Raw genomic sequence first — 16782 nt, 5'->3', positions numbered from 1 at the left:
CCAGATCCTACCCCAGGCAGCAGAGTCTGGGGGTGGAGAGTGGTCTCTCACCTGTGTCTGGCCCCAGCGGTGGTTCAGTAATTGCCAAAGGATTTAGTTACTGTGATTGGCTTCCAGCAAAGAAGCATTAGCAAACCACATCTACCCTTCTCCCTCAGTCTGTCCCCAGACACTTATGTCTTTCTCATGATGGCTTTCTCTCACTTCAAAGTGTCTTGCTCCTTCACTGGCCAGGATCAAAGCCATGGTTCTCCAGCCTGTGGCACTTTTCATCTTTTGACATAGGTTGCAGAACCAGGGACAATCTGCTTCGATTTCCAGTAGCGTGCTGCTTCCCAGAGGCAGGGAGGGAGAGGATTTCTTGTTCAGTGGGCACAAGAGTTGCAGTTTGGGATGATGAAGAAGCTCTGAAGCTGGATGGTGGTGATGGTTGCTCACCAATGTACTCTGGCGGTACCATGGGCAGCATTCTGGCCTGTTCGGTACAGTTGACATGCCACCTAGATTTTGCCAGTTTGTGAGGAAACATCGTGTACCAATGGCATCACAGTTGGCAGCCAGAAACCATTATGGCTTGTCTTCTGGAAAGGGAGAGCTATATATTAGACACTTCTCTCTCATAGTTGGGAATTTCTTATGTTGTCTGATACTGTTATATTAATTTCTGATGCTATTGTGTGAATTTCTTATATTATCTGATACTTCACAAATAAACTTGTAAGCCACCTGAAGTTTCTGCTTTGGAAAATTCCTCTGGAACACTTGCATTGAGTTGCTGTGTATAAATAGGAGCATGTCACTGGGCTCAAGAAGCCGTGTCACCCTCGTGTCTATAGCCTCATGGCAGTGGTCATACTGAGAGCTGTCTCCTAGTGGGAAGTGGTGTGTTGAGTCCCACAAGGGAAAGGTCGGTTGATCAGCATTGGTAGTTGTTCTTCACAGCTGAGGTCTGTAAAAGCAGGATGCAGTTTCTGAGGGTAGAATTGGATTCACATTCGGTATGCATGTTTTGTCTTTCTAGTCCTTAGCTTTATTACTCTACTTTCTGTTTATCATAGATATGAAACCCAATTCAATTAAAAGAAGATGATAAATCCAGGATGTATATGGCAGTTAGCTGGTGGTTGGCACTGCTAACTCCTGGGACTATAGTAAGTTGTTCATCTAGTAGCCTGAGTATCACCATGGATACACCTGGGAACTGACCACATTCATATCAGCAAGGCTGACCTTACTCATGACTTAGGTGTCTTCCTAGATGATAGCACAGGGGAGTCCAGAATATCATGCTTGTGTCCTGGTGCCCACAGTTCCACTGTCAGAGTCATTCCTTTAAAGTCTTCTTTGAAGATTGTCTTCAAAAATGGAAGTAAACTGGGCACAACATTATAGGACTTAATATACAGAAAAGCACTGGCATCTTGTTACATCTTCTTTGCTCTGCCAGCACTGCCCCTGTTACCTGCAGAAGCATGACACTACAAAATGCACACCCAGGCTTTTGTTCCCTCCGTCATTTGTTGAGAACCTACTGTGTGCCACACCCACTGTGCTAAAGGACAGAGCTCCTGGCTGCAGGAGACACACAGTCTAATGAGAGAATTAGACTTGTCAGCACAGTATGGAGAAAGGGCTCAGGGCACAGAGGAAGGAGAGACGTTACAGTACCCTGGAGTTATGTGCTGAAGAGGTGACTGTGATTCAAGGTTGGGTTTTGACAACAAGTGAACAATCTGCCAGCTAGAGAGAGACAGGAGCTGGGTCTTTTCCACCTGTTTTCTCTGAGCTCTTTCTGTCCCCTGATGAAACATCAGGACATCCTCATCAGATAGGCATAGAGATAGGGTCCCTTGGGAGGTCATGATGGTGACCTCTGCCCAAAACCTCAGGGGTTTCAAGCATTGAAAATGCCCTGTTCCCCAGCTGCCCTCATGCAGTCGTCTGATACCTTTGTGGAAGAAATGAAAATGGGACAGCTAGATGTTTACTTTTTCCTACATCCACTTTCCACCCCTGAAGGACAGGCAGCTGCGGTGATTTATTTCATTCCCTCACATCGTTACTTTTCTCCACTCTGGAATGTTCCTTCTGTAGTTAAGAGCTCAGATACTGGAGTCAGAGCACCTGGGTTTATCTTCTGGCTCAGCCACGAGTTATCCATCTTTGCTCTGCGTTGGTTTCCCAGGTGTAGGTGGGGACTCCAGGAGGATGTTGGGGGATGTCCCTGAGTCAGCCATATAAAGTGTTGAGTGAAGGTTGACTTTACCAAAGCCACTCACCACAGAGCATCTTCCCTGGGACTGTCAACTACAGGGCAGAAGTACTGGGTCACCCACCAAAGCAGCCCGAAGTGACCTCAGTTGAAACATTCACTGAGGGCCACCTACCTTCCAGTGAATTCTATGTCAGCCAAAGTCCAGCACAGTGTGGCCCTGTCATCAGCAAACCTAGGCTTAGTGAGAAACCCAGAAAAGTCTGTGCCCTGAGGCTGACAAATAGCCTGGCTCATATAAGTAAGGCTTTGCTAGGAAACTGCCCTCACAGCACCTCCATCGTCCCTCGGTCAAGTGTCATCCTTTCTGCTTCCTGCGTGGTGACGAAATGTCTATGAGGAGGCACTGTTTGCTTGTTCCTGTGCTCGTGGGCCCCTTAGGAGACGGGTAGTGCTTGGATTAGAAGTTGACCTAGAGGGAAAACCTCATCCAGGGAGGCCTCAGTTTTCTCTAGAGCAATGGGTTGTAACGCGCTCCCTGTTTGCGTGTGTGTTAGGTTCGGAGGAGAGCAGCCTGTCTACATCAACATCATCAGAGACCCCGTCAGCCGGTTCTTATCTAACTATTTTTTCCGTCGCTTTGGAGACTGGAGAGGGGAACAGAATCACATGGTCCGCACCCCCAGCATGAGGCAGGAGGAACGCTATCTGGTAAGTCCTGTTGCATGCCAGAGATGAGCTCTGCATAGCTCTGCGGTGGCAAATCCAGGCCAACCAGCAGCCACTCCATGGAAGCTTTTGCAGGTGCAAACTTGTTCCAGATGACTCAGAGCACTTTCTCGAGTGATTTTCTAATTTGCTTTCTTCAGCTTGTCTTTGATGCCAAGTTTTAGGTCCCAGAGAAAAACTAATCAGCCCTTGGGTGTTCTGACCAGCACTATCCTGGTTAAGAACAGATATGTTGAGTCAGGTATGGCGGTGCATGCCCATAATTCCAGCAGTCAGAAGGTTGAGGGAGGAAGATGAACAGTTGGAGGCCAGCCTGGGCAAAAAGTTCATGAGACCCTCATCTCCATCAATGGCTGGGTATAGTGGTACCTGCCTCTCATTCCTAGCTATACAGGAAGCACAAATAGGATTGTGGTCCAGTCATAAAGTGAGACCCTATCTCAAAAAATGACTAATGAAAAAAGGGCTGGAGGTATGGCTCAAGTGGTAGAGCGCCTGCCTAGCAAGTGTGAGACCCTGAGTTCAAACCCCAGTTCTGACAAATAAATAAATAAATAAAATAAAAAATGAACATAAAAGGGTTGGGGTTTGGCTCAAGTGGTAGAGTGCTCGCCTGGCATGTCTGAGGCCCTGGGTTCAATCCCCAGTACTACAAAAAAAAAAAAGAGAGAGAGAGAAAAGAACAGATGTGTTTGGGGACTCTCTGTCAGAGGGTTGCAAGGTTTTCTCACCGCCCATCTTATTCAGTTCCTATGACAACGCCATAATGGAACAGGTTTTCAGATGAGGATCTTGAGATTCCAAAAGGACCTAGGACTTGCCAAAATCACTCTTCCTATGTGGAGTACCTGGGAGTCCAGAATACCATGCCTGGAGCCTGGGGCCTGAAATTCCACGCTTGGGAAGCCCCATAAGGGGCACCACCAGCACTGATTGTTTCCCAGGCCTCTGACTTCGAGTCTGGAGCTCCTTCCATCACAGCAATAATTGTTTGCCCTTGTGAACCTGGTTTGGGAACCCTCATCTTCATGGAGTGTTTTAGTCTTGATGCCAGTAATTGTTAACAAAAACCCAGAAATTACTAACACAAATGGAAGGCGGAGTCATGTACCTTTCTTCTAGCACCAGAATTAAAGGTCCATTTCTCATCAATTTGTGACCTGTGTTGACAAAACTTACTGAGTAGCAGAGAGCTCTGTGTTTAGGAAACAGAAGTCCTGGCCTTTGTCCCAGAGAGCCTGTTGGATTCTCTAGACTCTCCTGGGCTGTCGGGCACCAGCAGGACCAGAAGAAAATATTGAGGGATCAACATAAATTTGTCCCCCACTGCTGCAGGACAACCCAGCACCTGAGCCCACTGCTGTTGTCCTCAATGTCAGCCTGTGATCAAAGAGAAGTCACAATGCCTAAACCCCTGGGCCTTCATTGAATCCCTCATTAAATTCTTTTCTTTTAGTTCTGGTGTTTGAACTCAGGGCCTTGCACTTGCAAGGCAGGCATTCTACCACTTGAGCCACTCTTCCAGCTTTTTTAGCTTTGGTTATTTTTGAGATAGGGTCTCCCTTTATGCCTGGACCTTCTTGGACCATGATCCTCCTCTGTAAGCTTCTCTACCTAGCTGGGGTGACACATGTGTACCACTGCAACTAACCATTGGTTGAGATGGGGTCTGTGGAACTTTTTTGCCAGGCTGTCCTGGAACCACCATCCTGCCTCTCTCTGCCTCCCAAGTAGCTGAGATTATAGGTGTGAGTCACTGCATACAGCCCCTCATTTAATTCTAAAAATGGAATGAGAATATGGGGCTTGGGGCTGGGAGCATTTTTGGTGTCACTTCAGTGTCCCTTTCATGTCTTAAGATCTGTGATTACAGCCAACCAAACCAAGATACAGAGAAGTTAAGTGTCCCATCCAGAGCTGGACACCCAGGTAATAATTGACCAAAACCAGACCCAATATCTCTCCATTCCTCATTCAGTACAGGGTGAGCATCCCCCATCTGAAAATCCAGAATGCACCTAGGTTAGAAACTGAGCCCTAAGATGAAACCACCTGACTTCAGGTGACAGGGCTGAGTCAAAATGCAGGCCCACTAAAAACATTGTATAAAGTGACCTATGTGTATATGAACCACAAACAAATTTCATGTTTAGGTTTGAGTCTCTTTCCCAATATATCTCATTATATGCTTTTGATACCAAAAGCCCTAATCTTTTTCTTTAAATTACATGCTATGAATGTGCCTATGATTTTCTACTAATAAGAAGTGTGTATTCAGAGCTCAGAACTGCTTTATGGGAGGAATGTCTTCTCAAATTATCTTTAGTGTCTGCATCAGATCTTTATTAATATATTTATATGTTCTTTTAAAAACATAGAGTACATTCCAGTTAATCGAAATAATATTCAAAGTTTTAACTCAACCCTAATACTAGGAAAGTTAAAACCAACTGATAGCAGAAAATGCTGAGAAAGCAAAGACAGGGAAGTGACTCTCAGGAATTCTGTTCTTTACATAGTGACATAAGAGGTGGCGGGAGTCCTGTAGGTCATTCCTGGCAACTGACTTGATGATGTGACTTGAGATTCTTGGGAAATTTCCTTGCTGAAATTCTACCCTTAAGACAAGAAGCCCCTTTTTCAAGTATGAACACTGTGCTCTGGATATGTCTGTCAGATGAACTCACCACATCACTTCTTGGCCAGGCCCCAGCAGGGAAGCACTGGGTTCCCCACCATAGCAAAAGAAAAACTGGGGGCCCAGGCTGAGGAGAGGAAGGCCTGAGTAGGCCTGACTCAGGTCCTTCGTGATCCCATTCTGACTTGATCCAGTTAGATGACTGTTTTCTTGCTCAAAGGATGGTTTGTTTATTTGGAAGATGGCTTATTGCCTTTGTTTTTCTATAGCTGATACTTTTTATTCTGTCTCCTTGGTCCCATGAAATAAAATTGTCCCTGTCAGAGCCCGTCCTCATTTTGGCAGCCTGAGGGATTCGTTGTGTGACTCAATAGAGGGTGTTGTCTGGGTCTCCACAGGGCACAGGCAGCTGTGAGGAGACACTATTGGGGCGAGGGCTGACAGGGTGCCCACCCGGCTTGCCTGTTCAGGGCACCACCTCAAGGCTGTGCACCAGGCCCCTCTCTGCACTCCACATGCACACATGTGCAGGGCTGGCCTGAATCGGGGCGTCATTCCAGATCTCAGTACCCCAAAGCCTCTTGCTTTATCCAGCTGCCAAAAATCAAAGTCTGTGCTTGGCCTGGAGCCTGGCAGAACTACTTAGCATACAGCTGAGGAGGGAGGGGATGGAATCCCCTGGTGCAGTGGGGGGTTGTTTGGAGACAGATGGACAGTGTAAGAGGATCCGGGCTTTGCAGGGCCCTGGAGGTGAGGAGGATGCCTCCCTTACAGCTGAAGGACTAGCCAGGGGCAGGGCAGGTTGGACCCTGTGACAGCAGAATCCTGGCCTCCTAGTGCCACACTGTGCTGATGCCCACTTGGACGTCACTTCCTGAAAGGGAAGGGGGAAGAGGTCTGGGCCAAGTTCTCTACTTTTTGAGCAGAATCACTTTCTGTAACCTCATCTGTACCTCTTTACAAAGACATTGCTGTTGAAACCCTTTGTTTCCAAATAGTCAAGCATCTTCTAGCTGTTTTTCATAGTTTCTGAAAGCAGCTAGGTTTTCTCAAACCTTGCTGTTTCTTTCCAAACCATTCTTCACTGATATTTACCGAGAATAACTTTTAAATAAATGAGAGGAAACACAGACAGCAGTGATCCTGGGGAAAGGGAGAGGTCGCAGGCTCATTTCACTGTGTCTGGAGCCAGCAGGGGTGTCAGCTACACAGAGGGAGGTGACCACCTCCTTTTTGGGTCTGAGTGGTCATTCGAGCCCACGTACACTTGGATGTGGCCCAGCACATGAGTCTCTTGTCCAGCTGAAGTGCAGGCTGCTTCACCTTCAGAACTGGGAATTCCTGGCCCACAGAACTTCCATGGTGAAAGAATGAATGGCTCCAAAGGAGAGGTGAGTACTGGGATTTCCCTCCCTCTCCAGCCTCCGAGTGTCCATGGAAACAATTTCTCAAGCAGAGTTGCACACATGTGATTTGTGTTTGCTGTTTGCCTAAAACCTGCCTCAGAAACTGGAACTTGGAGAGATTTTGCAAAGATACCACTTTGTGCGTTCAAACTCCACAAACTGTCAAGTTGCACTGTTTCCCCAGCTGGTACTGCCACCTCCCTAGGCCACCCTCCACATGAAGAGCAGGGAGACACGACAGCATTTTCCCAGGGAGAACACTGGCTCTGTGTTGCTATTCATTCTGCTTGGCTGAAAAGTGTGGAAAGTAATGCATGTTTCAGAGAAAAGATGCGTAATTTACAGCTTCTTAATTCATAAAGAATTCAGTGAATCACGGCAGGCCCACTGGATTCTGGAGAAGTCTGAGCACTGGCCAGAGTCAGCAAAGGTTTCAGAGAGCTCAGTCTGCTTGAACGCTTTGCACTTGCGGTGTCCTTTAGCTCTGGAAGTCTGCATGTGAAATGCGGGTGGGTGGAAATTTCCACTCTGTCTTCACCAGCTGAGGCTGTCCTGTGGATGAACCATCATTTTTCCTAAAGAAAGAAAACCAGTAAGGGATTTGGATTGCCTGCTTTTTAAGTGTTTCAGCAAATATCTGTGTTTCCAGAATCTTCGGAGATAAGAAAGAAGGTGCTTGATTTCTTGGCTTCTACCTATAGGCTGGAACTCTATTTCTTTTACTTAAGGACCAGGGACTCAGTGTGCTTCTGGTTCCTTGTCAACAGTCCTAGCTGGTGACTGGGCAGTGATTTAGCTTCTGTACAATGGAACCATGTCACCCTCCTTGCCTGTGTTACGGGGTAGTTGGGAGAATCTGTTGAACACTCTACAAACCTCCCAAACACATTTCAATACTGACCTTTCATCCCCCAGCTCTGTTAGTGGCTCCCTGTGACCTAAAAATGGTCCCTTTGCTCATTGGTGGCAGTTGAGAAGGAGGTTGGTAGCACTCTCTTCAAAGGAACCTTTCATAAAGTTTTTGCCTTTGGGGAGCCTGCAGGAGCTGCAGTTTGCAAGGGGCTCAGGGCACAAGGGGCTGTGCCCTGAGCCATCAGCACTGTTCCTGCTGAGGCCTCAGATGGCCTCACAAGACCCTGTCACCAGGGAACACATTTCTAAGCAAACTGCTTCTCTTTGTGTTCCCAACAGCTGGAGATGCTTTTTGATCCCAGCCTGCTGGCAGACGTCTGTCCCTTGTTTATTTGCTTGGAGCTCCATGTAGGCACTGGGTGGTAAAGAAATATAAGCAGCACGCCCTCCCCTTCCAGGAGTGGTGGAGGGGAAGGTTCCCTGTAGCCCAGGTGCTGTGCTGCAGGATGGGAGCATCCACAGGCATGTGGGTGACAAAGGAGCCTCTACATCTTTGAAGTCTGCCTGTTACAGGTGCTTTTAGGACCAAACGTGGCTGCTTCTAGGAGTTAGCAAGACATGCGGTATCCCTGGGGACTTCAGACAGAGAGGAAGATGGCGAGGTGGGGGAGAGGAAGAGGAGAGCAGAGAAGCACTAAGTGGGTGTACAGAAAAGAAGAAGCAAAGGGGAGAGCAGCAAGCTTCAAGGCTTGTGGAAAAGAACAGAACACTACCAGCTGCCTCCTGCTGCCACCAAGCCCATCATGTCATATTAGGGCGTTCATCTACTCCACATCCCCTGTGCAGAGTGGAGCCCACCCTCTGCTCCCGCTTATACATCAGTTTGGGGGCGGTTCTCAGGAAGGCTAAGTGGGGGCAAAGATCAAACCATGAGTAAGGGAAGTTGTATCAGGCTACACAGTCACTCAGGCTACCTTAGGGAATGAACAGAAGCCAGGAGGGATATGAGTCAGTATAAGGATATATATGGTTGTAAGGACAAAAGGACCACAACTGCCAGCAAAGACCAGGAAGTGCCAGGCAGAGCCAGGAAACCATTCTAAGCCTCTGCTGCAGCACAGCCAGACCTGTGGTGGGAAAATAGAAGTTGTTTAGATGTGTAGCCAGTTCTGGTGATCCGGTTATGGTGGTGCCCCTGGCCACCCGGGGGTCAGCCACTTGCTGACCAGCTGTGCCCTGTGTCTCTCTGTAGCTCACACTCAAGTCTTAAGGTGACTCGGATTTGTCTAGTTGGTTACCTGGCCCAGCACCTCTGAGGGCATGCTTGGCTGTGCTGAGACAGCCTCTTCCCTGCTGTGGTCCAGGGTGAAGGATGGGGCAGGATGTAGCCAGCTGTGTGGAAAGTGCTGGTGTCAAGTCCCTTCGCTGCTGTGACCATGACCTGTGACCACACACAGTGGTTTAGCCAAGAGACGTGTATTGTGGTACAGTCTGAGGTCAGACATCCGACCGGTCTTGCTGGGTTAGAATCGAGGTGCTGGCAGGACTGTTCCTTTCTGGAGGCTCCAGGAGAAACTCCATTTCTTCCCTCACTTGGTGGCTGACGGAACCCACGGTCTGCAGCTACTGGACCAAAATCCTGTTTCCTACTGTCCCAGCTGAGACTTATATACAGATCTGAGACTGCAGTCCCCTTCTTGTCTCAAAGCCACCAGCAGAGTCCCGCTCATGCTTCTGACCTCTCCATCTCCTTCCATCTCATCTCTCTAACCCAGATAGGAAGGGGTCCCTTCTCGAAGGACCTCTGCCATTCGATCGGACCCATCCAGAACCCCAGTATGTCTCCCCATCTCAAGGTCTGTATCCTGAGCCTCATCTGACAAGCTCCACTTGCCATGGAAGGCAAAATATTCCAAATCTGAGAGATTAAGATATGGACAACTTTGGGGTACTGATGGGACTTTGGGGGTATGTGGGCTGTCAGGATCCTTCAACTCAGCTGGTCCCACTCAGGTGGGGAGCCCACGTCTGCTTTCCACTGTGCTAATCTGCCTTGCAGTGGCACAAAGCCATGGCTTCCCTGTCCCTGGTCTGCAAAACCAAGTGGCAAATTTTATGTTTTGCTATGCATTCCTTCTGCACTATGTTTCCATCCATCCATTCAGACTTCATTCATTCAATAAATAGTGGCTTAGCCTTTCCTGTGTGGTATTCACATAGCAGAGAGCTGGAGGTGAAATGTTGAGCAAACATAGACCTGTCTCTGTGCTCATGCAACTTACAGTCCTACCAGACCTCAAACCACACACATATGCATGTTAAATAGCAACTACATCACATCCTACAGTTCATGGCACTTTCAGACATGGAACAGGACAGTTGGCAGTTCTAGAGATCAGAGAAATAATGGTTGAACTGTAGGGAAAGAGAAGAAAGTACATCCAGGTATAGGGAAGAACACATGCAAAGGTCCTGTGGCAGGAGAGAGCACAGTGAACTTGGAGAAAGAACTAGTCCAGTAACGTGGGCAGGCAGGGGTTGGGGCCCATAGAGCTTCTCAGGCCCTGATCAAAAATCCTGAGGACCATATGCCACCAAAAAACCCAAAACAAAACAAACAGCAATTTAAAAAAAAAAAAAAAAAACAATGAGCAGGCAGGGGCGGGAGGTATGTATCAAGTGGTAAAGCACCTCCCAGTTTGCTTGAGGACCTAGGTTCAATTCCAGTACTGCCAAAAATAAATAAATAAATAAGACTCTGGGGAGTCAGTCAAGGATTAAAGCAAGCAAGGCATACTTACATGAGATCCTGAAATTTTTGTATTTGAAGGGAAAAATATCTGTTTGGCTTCAACATACAGAGTAAAGAAAGGCTCCAAGTAGATGTGGGAGATTAACCATGGAGCCAGCATTTAACACCATCAGCAGTGCACACTGAGTAGCTCCAGATGGGGCGGGGTGGCAGAGGGGAAGCATGTGTAAGCAAGGGTCGCAGGCATCACTGTCACACACACCACTGGTTGCTGCTGCCTGGTTAGCAACAGACACCAGTAAGGAGACAGAATGGACAGTGAGGTGTGCAGGAATTGTCACTGGCTGCCACACGTTAATTAGCAAAAGAGTGCAGACATTCAGAAATGAGGTGAAGAGGTGGGATGTCTACAGGGACACATGCAGAAGAGCAGGGGTAAGGTTCAGGACTGGAGGAGGAACGGCTTCAGAGGAAGGGACACTCGGAAATGCACACTGCAGGCTAGCTCCTGGGTTTGTGGAGGTTCAGGGAGGTGAGGAGCTGGGGGCGGGTGAGGCTTTGTCCGCATGTCCCCTAGGGAAAAGCTCACTGCTCTGATGGCCACCAGCGCAGGCTGGCCTGACCTGCTTTCTCCGTGGAAGGTCCCATCAGGACCATCAGCCAGCCACAAGGGCAGCAGAGCTCAGCCAGGTGCACCCCACCGGCCACCTGGCAGCCAGGCTGCTTCTGTCCTGCCCTCACTGTGAGTCAGGGGCTGCAGCTCCCAGGGGCGGGAGGCCACTGGGCTCTCGGCACAGTGCCCAGTTGGGACAGATGGCCCCTGTGGGAGTCGCCTGGGGTTGGGGGATTGCTGGGGAGAGTTAAAAATCACCGGTGCCTGGGTCCCACTCTGGGATCATTTGATCTGGGTGTGGCCTGAGCTTTGGGATATTTTTTTAAAGCTCCAGAAGTGATGGCCATGTGAGGCTGAGGCTGAGAAGTACTAGGAAATTAACTCAGGTCCTCTACATCCAGTCTAGGCTGAATTAACAGGAGCTGTCTCTACTGAGAGAAGCCCCCCACCAAGCCTCAGAGAAGCTGCCGCCTATCCTCTGCCCATTTGGAGAAAGCTGTTTCTTCCTTCATCTTAGAGAGCGTTCCACAGGCTAGGATTTTCATCAGCACATACAAATAAATAGCATGAAAAACCTTTGAGTCAGGAGGCAGAGGCAGGAGGATTGTTAGTTTTAGGCCAGCCTGGGCAAAGTTAGTAAGACCCTATCTCAAAAAAAGAAAAAGAAAAAAGGAGAAAGGGAAGGGAAGGAAAGAAAAGGGTGAGTTCAAGGGTGTATTGCAACACTGTGCCTTCAGTCAGGCATTCTACTAAGATTAAAGTGGCTAATATTTATTACCTAGAAGCCAAAAAGTATGCTATATTGTGCATTTAAGGTTTCACTTAAGCCAGGTGCCCGTGGCTCACACCTACAATCCTAGCTACTTGGGAATCTGACATGGGAGGATCATGGTTAAAGGCCACCCTGGGCAAATAGCTTTCAAGATTCCATCTCCAAAATAATCAGAGCAAAATGGACTGGAGGTGTGGCTCAAACAGTAGAGTGCTTGCTTTGCAAGCGCAAACATCAGTCCCTCCTAAAAAAAAAAAAAAAAAATCTCACTTTAGCAATCTGTTCAATAAAACAGAGTGAGCACTTTGATGAATGAAGTATTTTAGCATGTGGACATCCTTTTGTTTAGGTTGACAGGGCATTTGGAATCCATTGCCATCTCTTCAAGGGGACATATGACAGTCTATATGCAGGCCAATTCATCTGAACATATATAAAAGCTAAATAAAAAGGAACAGGTTAACAGAACTCTCAGTGCAGCCAGGGTCTGTTACTCACTTGCAGCCAGGGAGTGTGCTATGGGAAGAGCCAACGGGGTGACGTTTTGTAAAGTGAACAATGAATGACTCCATTTAGCTGGGTGAAAATTTTGTATTTCACCCCCTACACTTGAGTTGCAGACATTGGCACACCACTATAGTTGTTCCCAATCTGCTTTGCCATTTGTAATAATTTTCCCTCTGACTAACTGTTTTACATCCACAGTATAAATTCCCCCAAAGACCAAATGACCTCCAAATGTGTTCTTAAAAATATTTTGCAAAGTCTGAAGGCAGGCAAAATAAGTGTAAAACATCTAGGAGATTTATTGGAATCTCAGCTTGAATTCTAATTGTAAGTACTTATGAAAATATCAATATTAACATGAAATAGCTGGCAGTTTTTCTAATAAATGTAAATTGAATTAGATAGTGTGTAATTGGAAAAATACTCGTTTCACTCACACTCTCTGAAAACAAGTCTCAGAGTGTGTTAGCTATGACAGCCTTGCCCTCTAATGGCTGGAAATTGAAGGACAAGACTAAGTGCTTTTTACTACAGGGAGCAGACCATTTGTCACCGTATATAACCAAGCATAGGGCACAGGGTAGATGTTAGCATGAGTATATTATTAAAGCAGGTGGCCAGGTGGCAGTGGAAGGATGGAAACCCAGGGCATGCCACATGCCTTTGAGCTCCGTGACCATCATCAGGAGAAACAGGTATTACAGGTGCCCAATCTCCTGAAATGCAATTTGAAAATCAAACTTGCCTTTCAGTGCAAATAATAAATGCCTGGGAAATCACAGAATAAGTAATCAAGACTGGAAATTGTGATGGCCCTGGTTCATAACCAATGAGATTTGCAAAGCATGATTTAACTACTTTTGTTCCTTTTTCTGATTGATAGGTGAATGTCACAGATAAAGTAGAAGTGATACCAGCAAAGGGATTTGGTGGGAACTTAACAGGAAGTTTGTTTTGTATACCATGTGACATTTTCATTCATCCGGTAGGAAAGCAGCCAGGAGTGACTAGAACAGGTGGGACTCAGCTGGCTGCCAGCTCATGCAGTCTCTGACACATGCTTTTCTCTGGCCCTAAACCATGCAGATTTTCAGTGCTGAAGGCAAGAATTTAACCAAAGCCTACTCAATTTCATGATAAACACAGCATTTTTTTTAAAGCGGGTGGGGGGGGGGAAAGGCTGTGCAAGAAGCCTCCGTTGCCCAACGGATAAAGCAGTGGTCCCATTAAAGGCAGGTCTGCATTTAGTTACAAAGCAAAAACACAATGGAGTTGTGTCAACATCCAGCCAGATGTTTCTGGACCTTGTTCCTTTTGCAGGAAAGAAGGCAACTCAGACAGGACTTTTGTAGGCCACCCCTTCACTACCCCATACAGTGTAAAACACTCCCTCCCAGTGCTTGAAATGAACGAGCTTGTGGAAGAGTCATCAAATGTATAAAAAGAGAGTTATCAAGTTCAACAAGAAAATGGAGAACTTGGATGATGGTAAATCTTTCCTGCAGGCTGGCTTTAAACAATGATTCTCTTGATCTCTGCCTCCAGCATAACTAGGATTACAGGCATGAGCCATAGCACTTGGTCTCAATAAAATTTTGACTTGTAAAAAGCATCCTGCGGCTGAGCACAGTGACTCACTTCTGTAATTCCCTCACTTGGAAGGGGAGGCAGGAGGATCTTAAGTTCAAGGCCAACCTGGGCTCAAACCCTGCCTCAAAAAAACCAAAACAAACAAACAAATAAAAAATAAACAACCCATCATGAACCAAGGAAGGATAAAGTAATCAATGAAGATTTTAGGAGAAACTGGATGGTTGCAAAGTACTCATCTATCAAAATAAATATATCAAAATAAATTCTAGATGGGTTTAGAAGGTAGAATGTGAGAAATTAGAAAACTGTGCAAGTCTCTAATAATTCCCCATCATCGCAGAAGTGAATACAAGTTATGGAAGAAATCACAAAAAAAGTGAATTGTAGATTTGTCCTTATATAAATCAAGTTTATTACACCAAAAAAGTTATAAACAATATTAAAAGGCAAATGAAATGGAGGCAAAATAGTTATTACAAAGGGCTAATTCTTTAACGTATCAAAACATAAGAGAAGATTTGTAAGATGACATAATTCTACTTACCATCCAATAAAAAGCTGGGGTAAGTTATTGCCAGGTACTAGAATTAGTGTAGTAATATGAAAAGGGTATTTGAAAGATTGATTGGTGCTCGGGTCTGACTGCATATATCAATATCTTCTAGAGAATTCTATGATTGATCGTGCAGCAAATAATGCTGTTAGGATGAATATCACTGACAAGTCTAGGCTAAAGCTAAAAAACACTTTTACAGTGTGGCTGGAAATTCAGTGCCAGTTGGAGAGAATTATTTTATTTGTACAGCAAAACTAATCCCCCACCTGAGAAATGACACACAAAATTTCAGATGACCCAAATATTTAGCCTCATAATTTTTAAAAATTGCACAGGGACCCCACAAACCACCATAAATATATCAAATTGGCCAAGATTCCAGAACTTGTAAGTAGTGATGAGCTGGGACTCAGAGCTGCTCCGTGGCACCTCCTGATTTCCGTGGTGATAATACTCTCACCGTGGTGACTTCGGGCTGCTAAGGTGACACTGCTCGGTGCGGCAGCATTGAGAGATACCCATTGTTCCTAATAAACTGGTAGGAGTGTCTCCTTCACATCCGTTACGCCCAGCGCTCCCAGTGTGCATCACAGGGGTCATGTCCATCTGTGCCTGGTGTCAGAATTCTGGGAGAGAGCTTCACGCTGTCCATTGCTCCCTTCCCAGCCCCTCACCCACACAGTGTGTCATCAACATTTTATCCTTGTCAGTCTCAGAGGTGACAGGTGATGTCTCTGTGAGCATCACAGCCTTGCCTTTCTGCTAATGTCCTGATTTCCAGAGACTCTAGAAAATTACAGGAATTAGTCTCTAATTTGTAATAGGAATTACAAATATTTTTTCCTAACTTGTGCTGTTCTTCTCAATGCATGTCTTATTTCTTTGTAGTCAAATTTAGCAACTTTTTCCCCCCACTACTGGAGTTTGAATTTAGGGTCTTAAGCTTGCTAGACAGGACCTCTATGCTTAAGTTGCACACCTCTGGGCCTTTTTTCTTTCCTCATTTTTCAAATAGGGTCTCACTTTTATGCCTGGGCCTGCCTGAACCACAAACCTTCTATTTATGTTTCCCTTGTAGTTGGGTGACAGGCATGCATCACCACACTCAGCTTTTTATTGGTTGAGATGGGATCTCCCAAACTTTTTGCCCAGGCTGGCTAAGATTACAGGTATGAGCCACCATGCCCAGCTCAATCTTTTTCTTAATCCATGTGAAATTTTTACTGCTATCAAGTGTAATGTATTAATCTAGCATTTTCCCCCGATAACTAACAAATTGTTTCAACATTTATAGAACAATTCATCTTTTTGCAACTTAAAGTGTCACCTTTATTATATAATAAATTTTTATTTTTAGAGGGTTAGGTTTTTTATTTCTTTTGCCTTGTTTGTCGATTTTGTTTCTTGGATTGAACTCAGGGCCTCAAGTTTGCTAAATAAGCACTCTACTACTTGAGCCACATCCAAATCCTTTTGCTTTTAGTTTGTTTTTCAGATAAGATATTTTCTAAATTGCCCAGGCTGGTCTTGAACCTCTGTCCTCCTGTCTGAGTAGTTAGGATTACAGGCATGCACCACCATACCCAACCCTAGTGGCATCTTTTCCATTTACTAGATAAAATTATATTCCTAGCTAATAATGACAATTTCCTCTGTCTTTTTTTCCAATTTTTGCAGCTCTTATCCATTTCTTTTGTTAACATCTCTAGAACAGTGTTAAATATAATGGTGATGAGAATTGGTTTCTTCTAGATGTCATATGATCAAAGTAAAAATGATACTGCTAGTTGTTTAACTTTTGTTCATTTCCACTTTTTTCTACTAGAGAATGTTTAGAATTCTGACCTTTTAGAATTTTTTTTAAAGAGAATATAAACAGCATAAATCCCAGTATCTACTGACAGAAAACCTTAAGGAAAAAGGTAAAGAATGTTTCATTAGTATCACACACACACACACACACACACACACACACACACGAACACACGTACATCTCCTGCCTGTAATGTAGCTGTCATTTTGTTAACTCCCCACAGCCTGGACGGCCAGAGTGAAGAGAGAATTCAGTGTTGGTGACCTTTTTTTGGGGTTTAATGTTACCTTGTTTCTTTCCCCATGACTGTGGCTTTCCTGCAAGTCACTCCTTCGGCCA

General features: G+C 45.8%; 1 protein-coding gene across 4 annotated transcripts in view; it reads left to right on the top strand.

Annotated features, from left to right (window-relative positions):
• The window catches only part of Ust (uronyl 2-sulfotransferase), a 276799-nt gene that overhangs the window by 173261 nt on the left and 86756 nt on the right, over nucleotides 1–16782 (top strand). For all 4 annotated transcript variants that reach the window (XM_074072414.1, XM_020179625.2, XM_074072417.1 and 1 more), the window contains exon 5: nucleotides 2770–2923. In XM_074072414.1, the coding sequence (XP_073928515.1) occupies nucleotides 2770–2923 (154 nt within the window). The remainder of the gene's footprint in view (nucleotides 1–2769; nucleotides 2924–16782) is intronic.

This window comes from Castor canadensis, chromosome 1 (assembly GCF_047511655.1).
Source record: "Castor canadensis chromosome 1, mCasCan1.hap1v2, whole genome shotgun sequence".
Lineage (NCBI taxonomy): Eukaryota > Metazoa > Chordata > Mammalia > Rodentia > Castoridae > Castor > Castor canadensis.
Note: the sequence above shows the minus strand (reverse complement) of the source record. Positions and strands in the feature narration are given on the sequence as shown.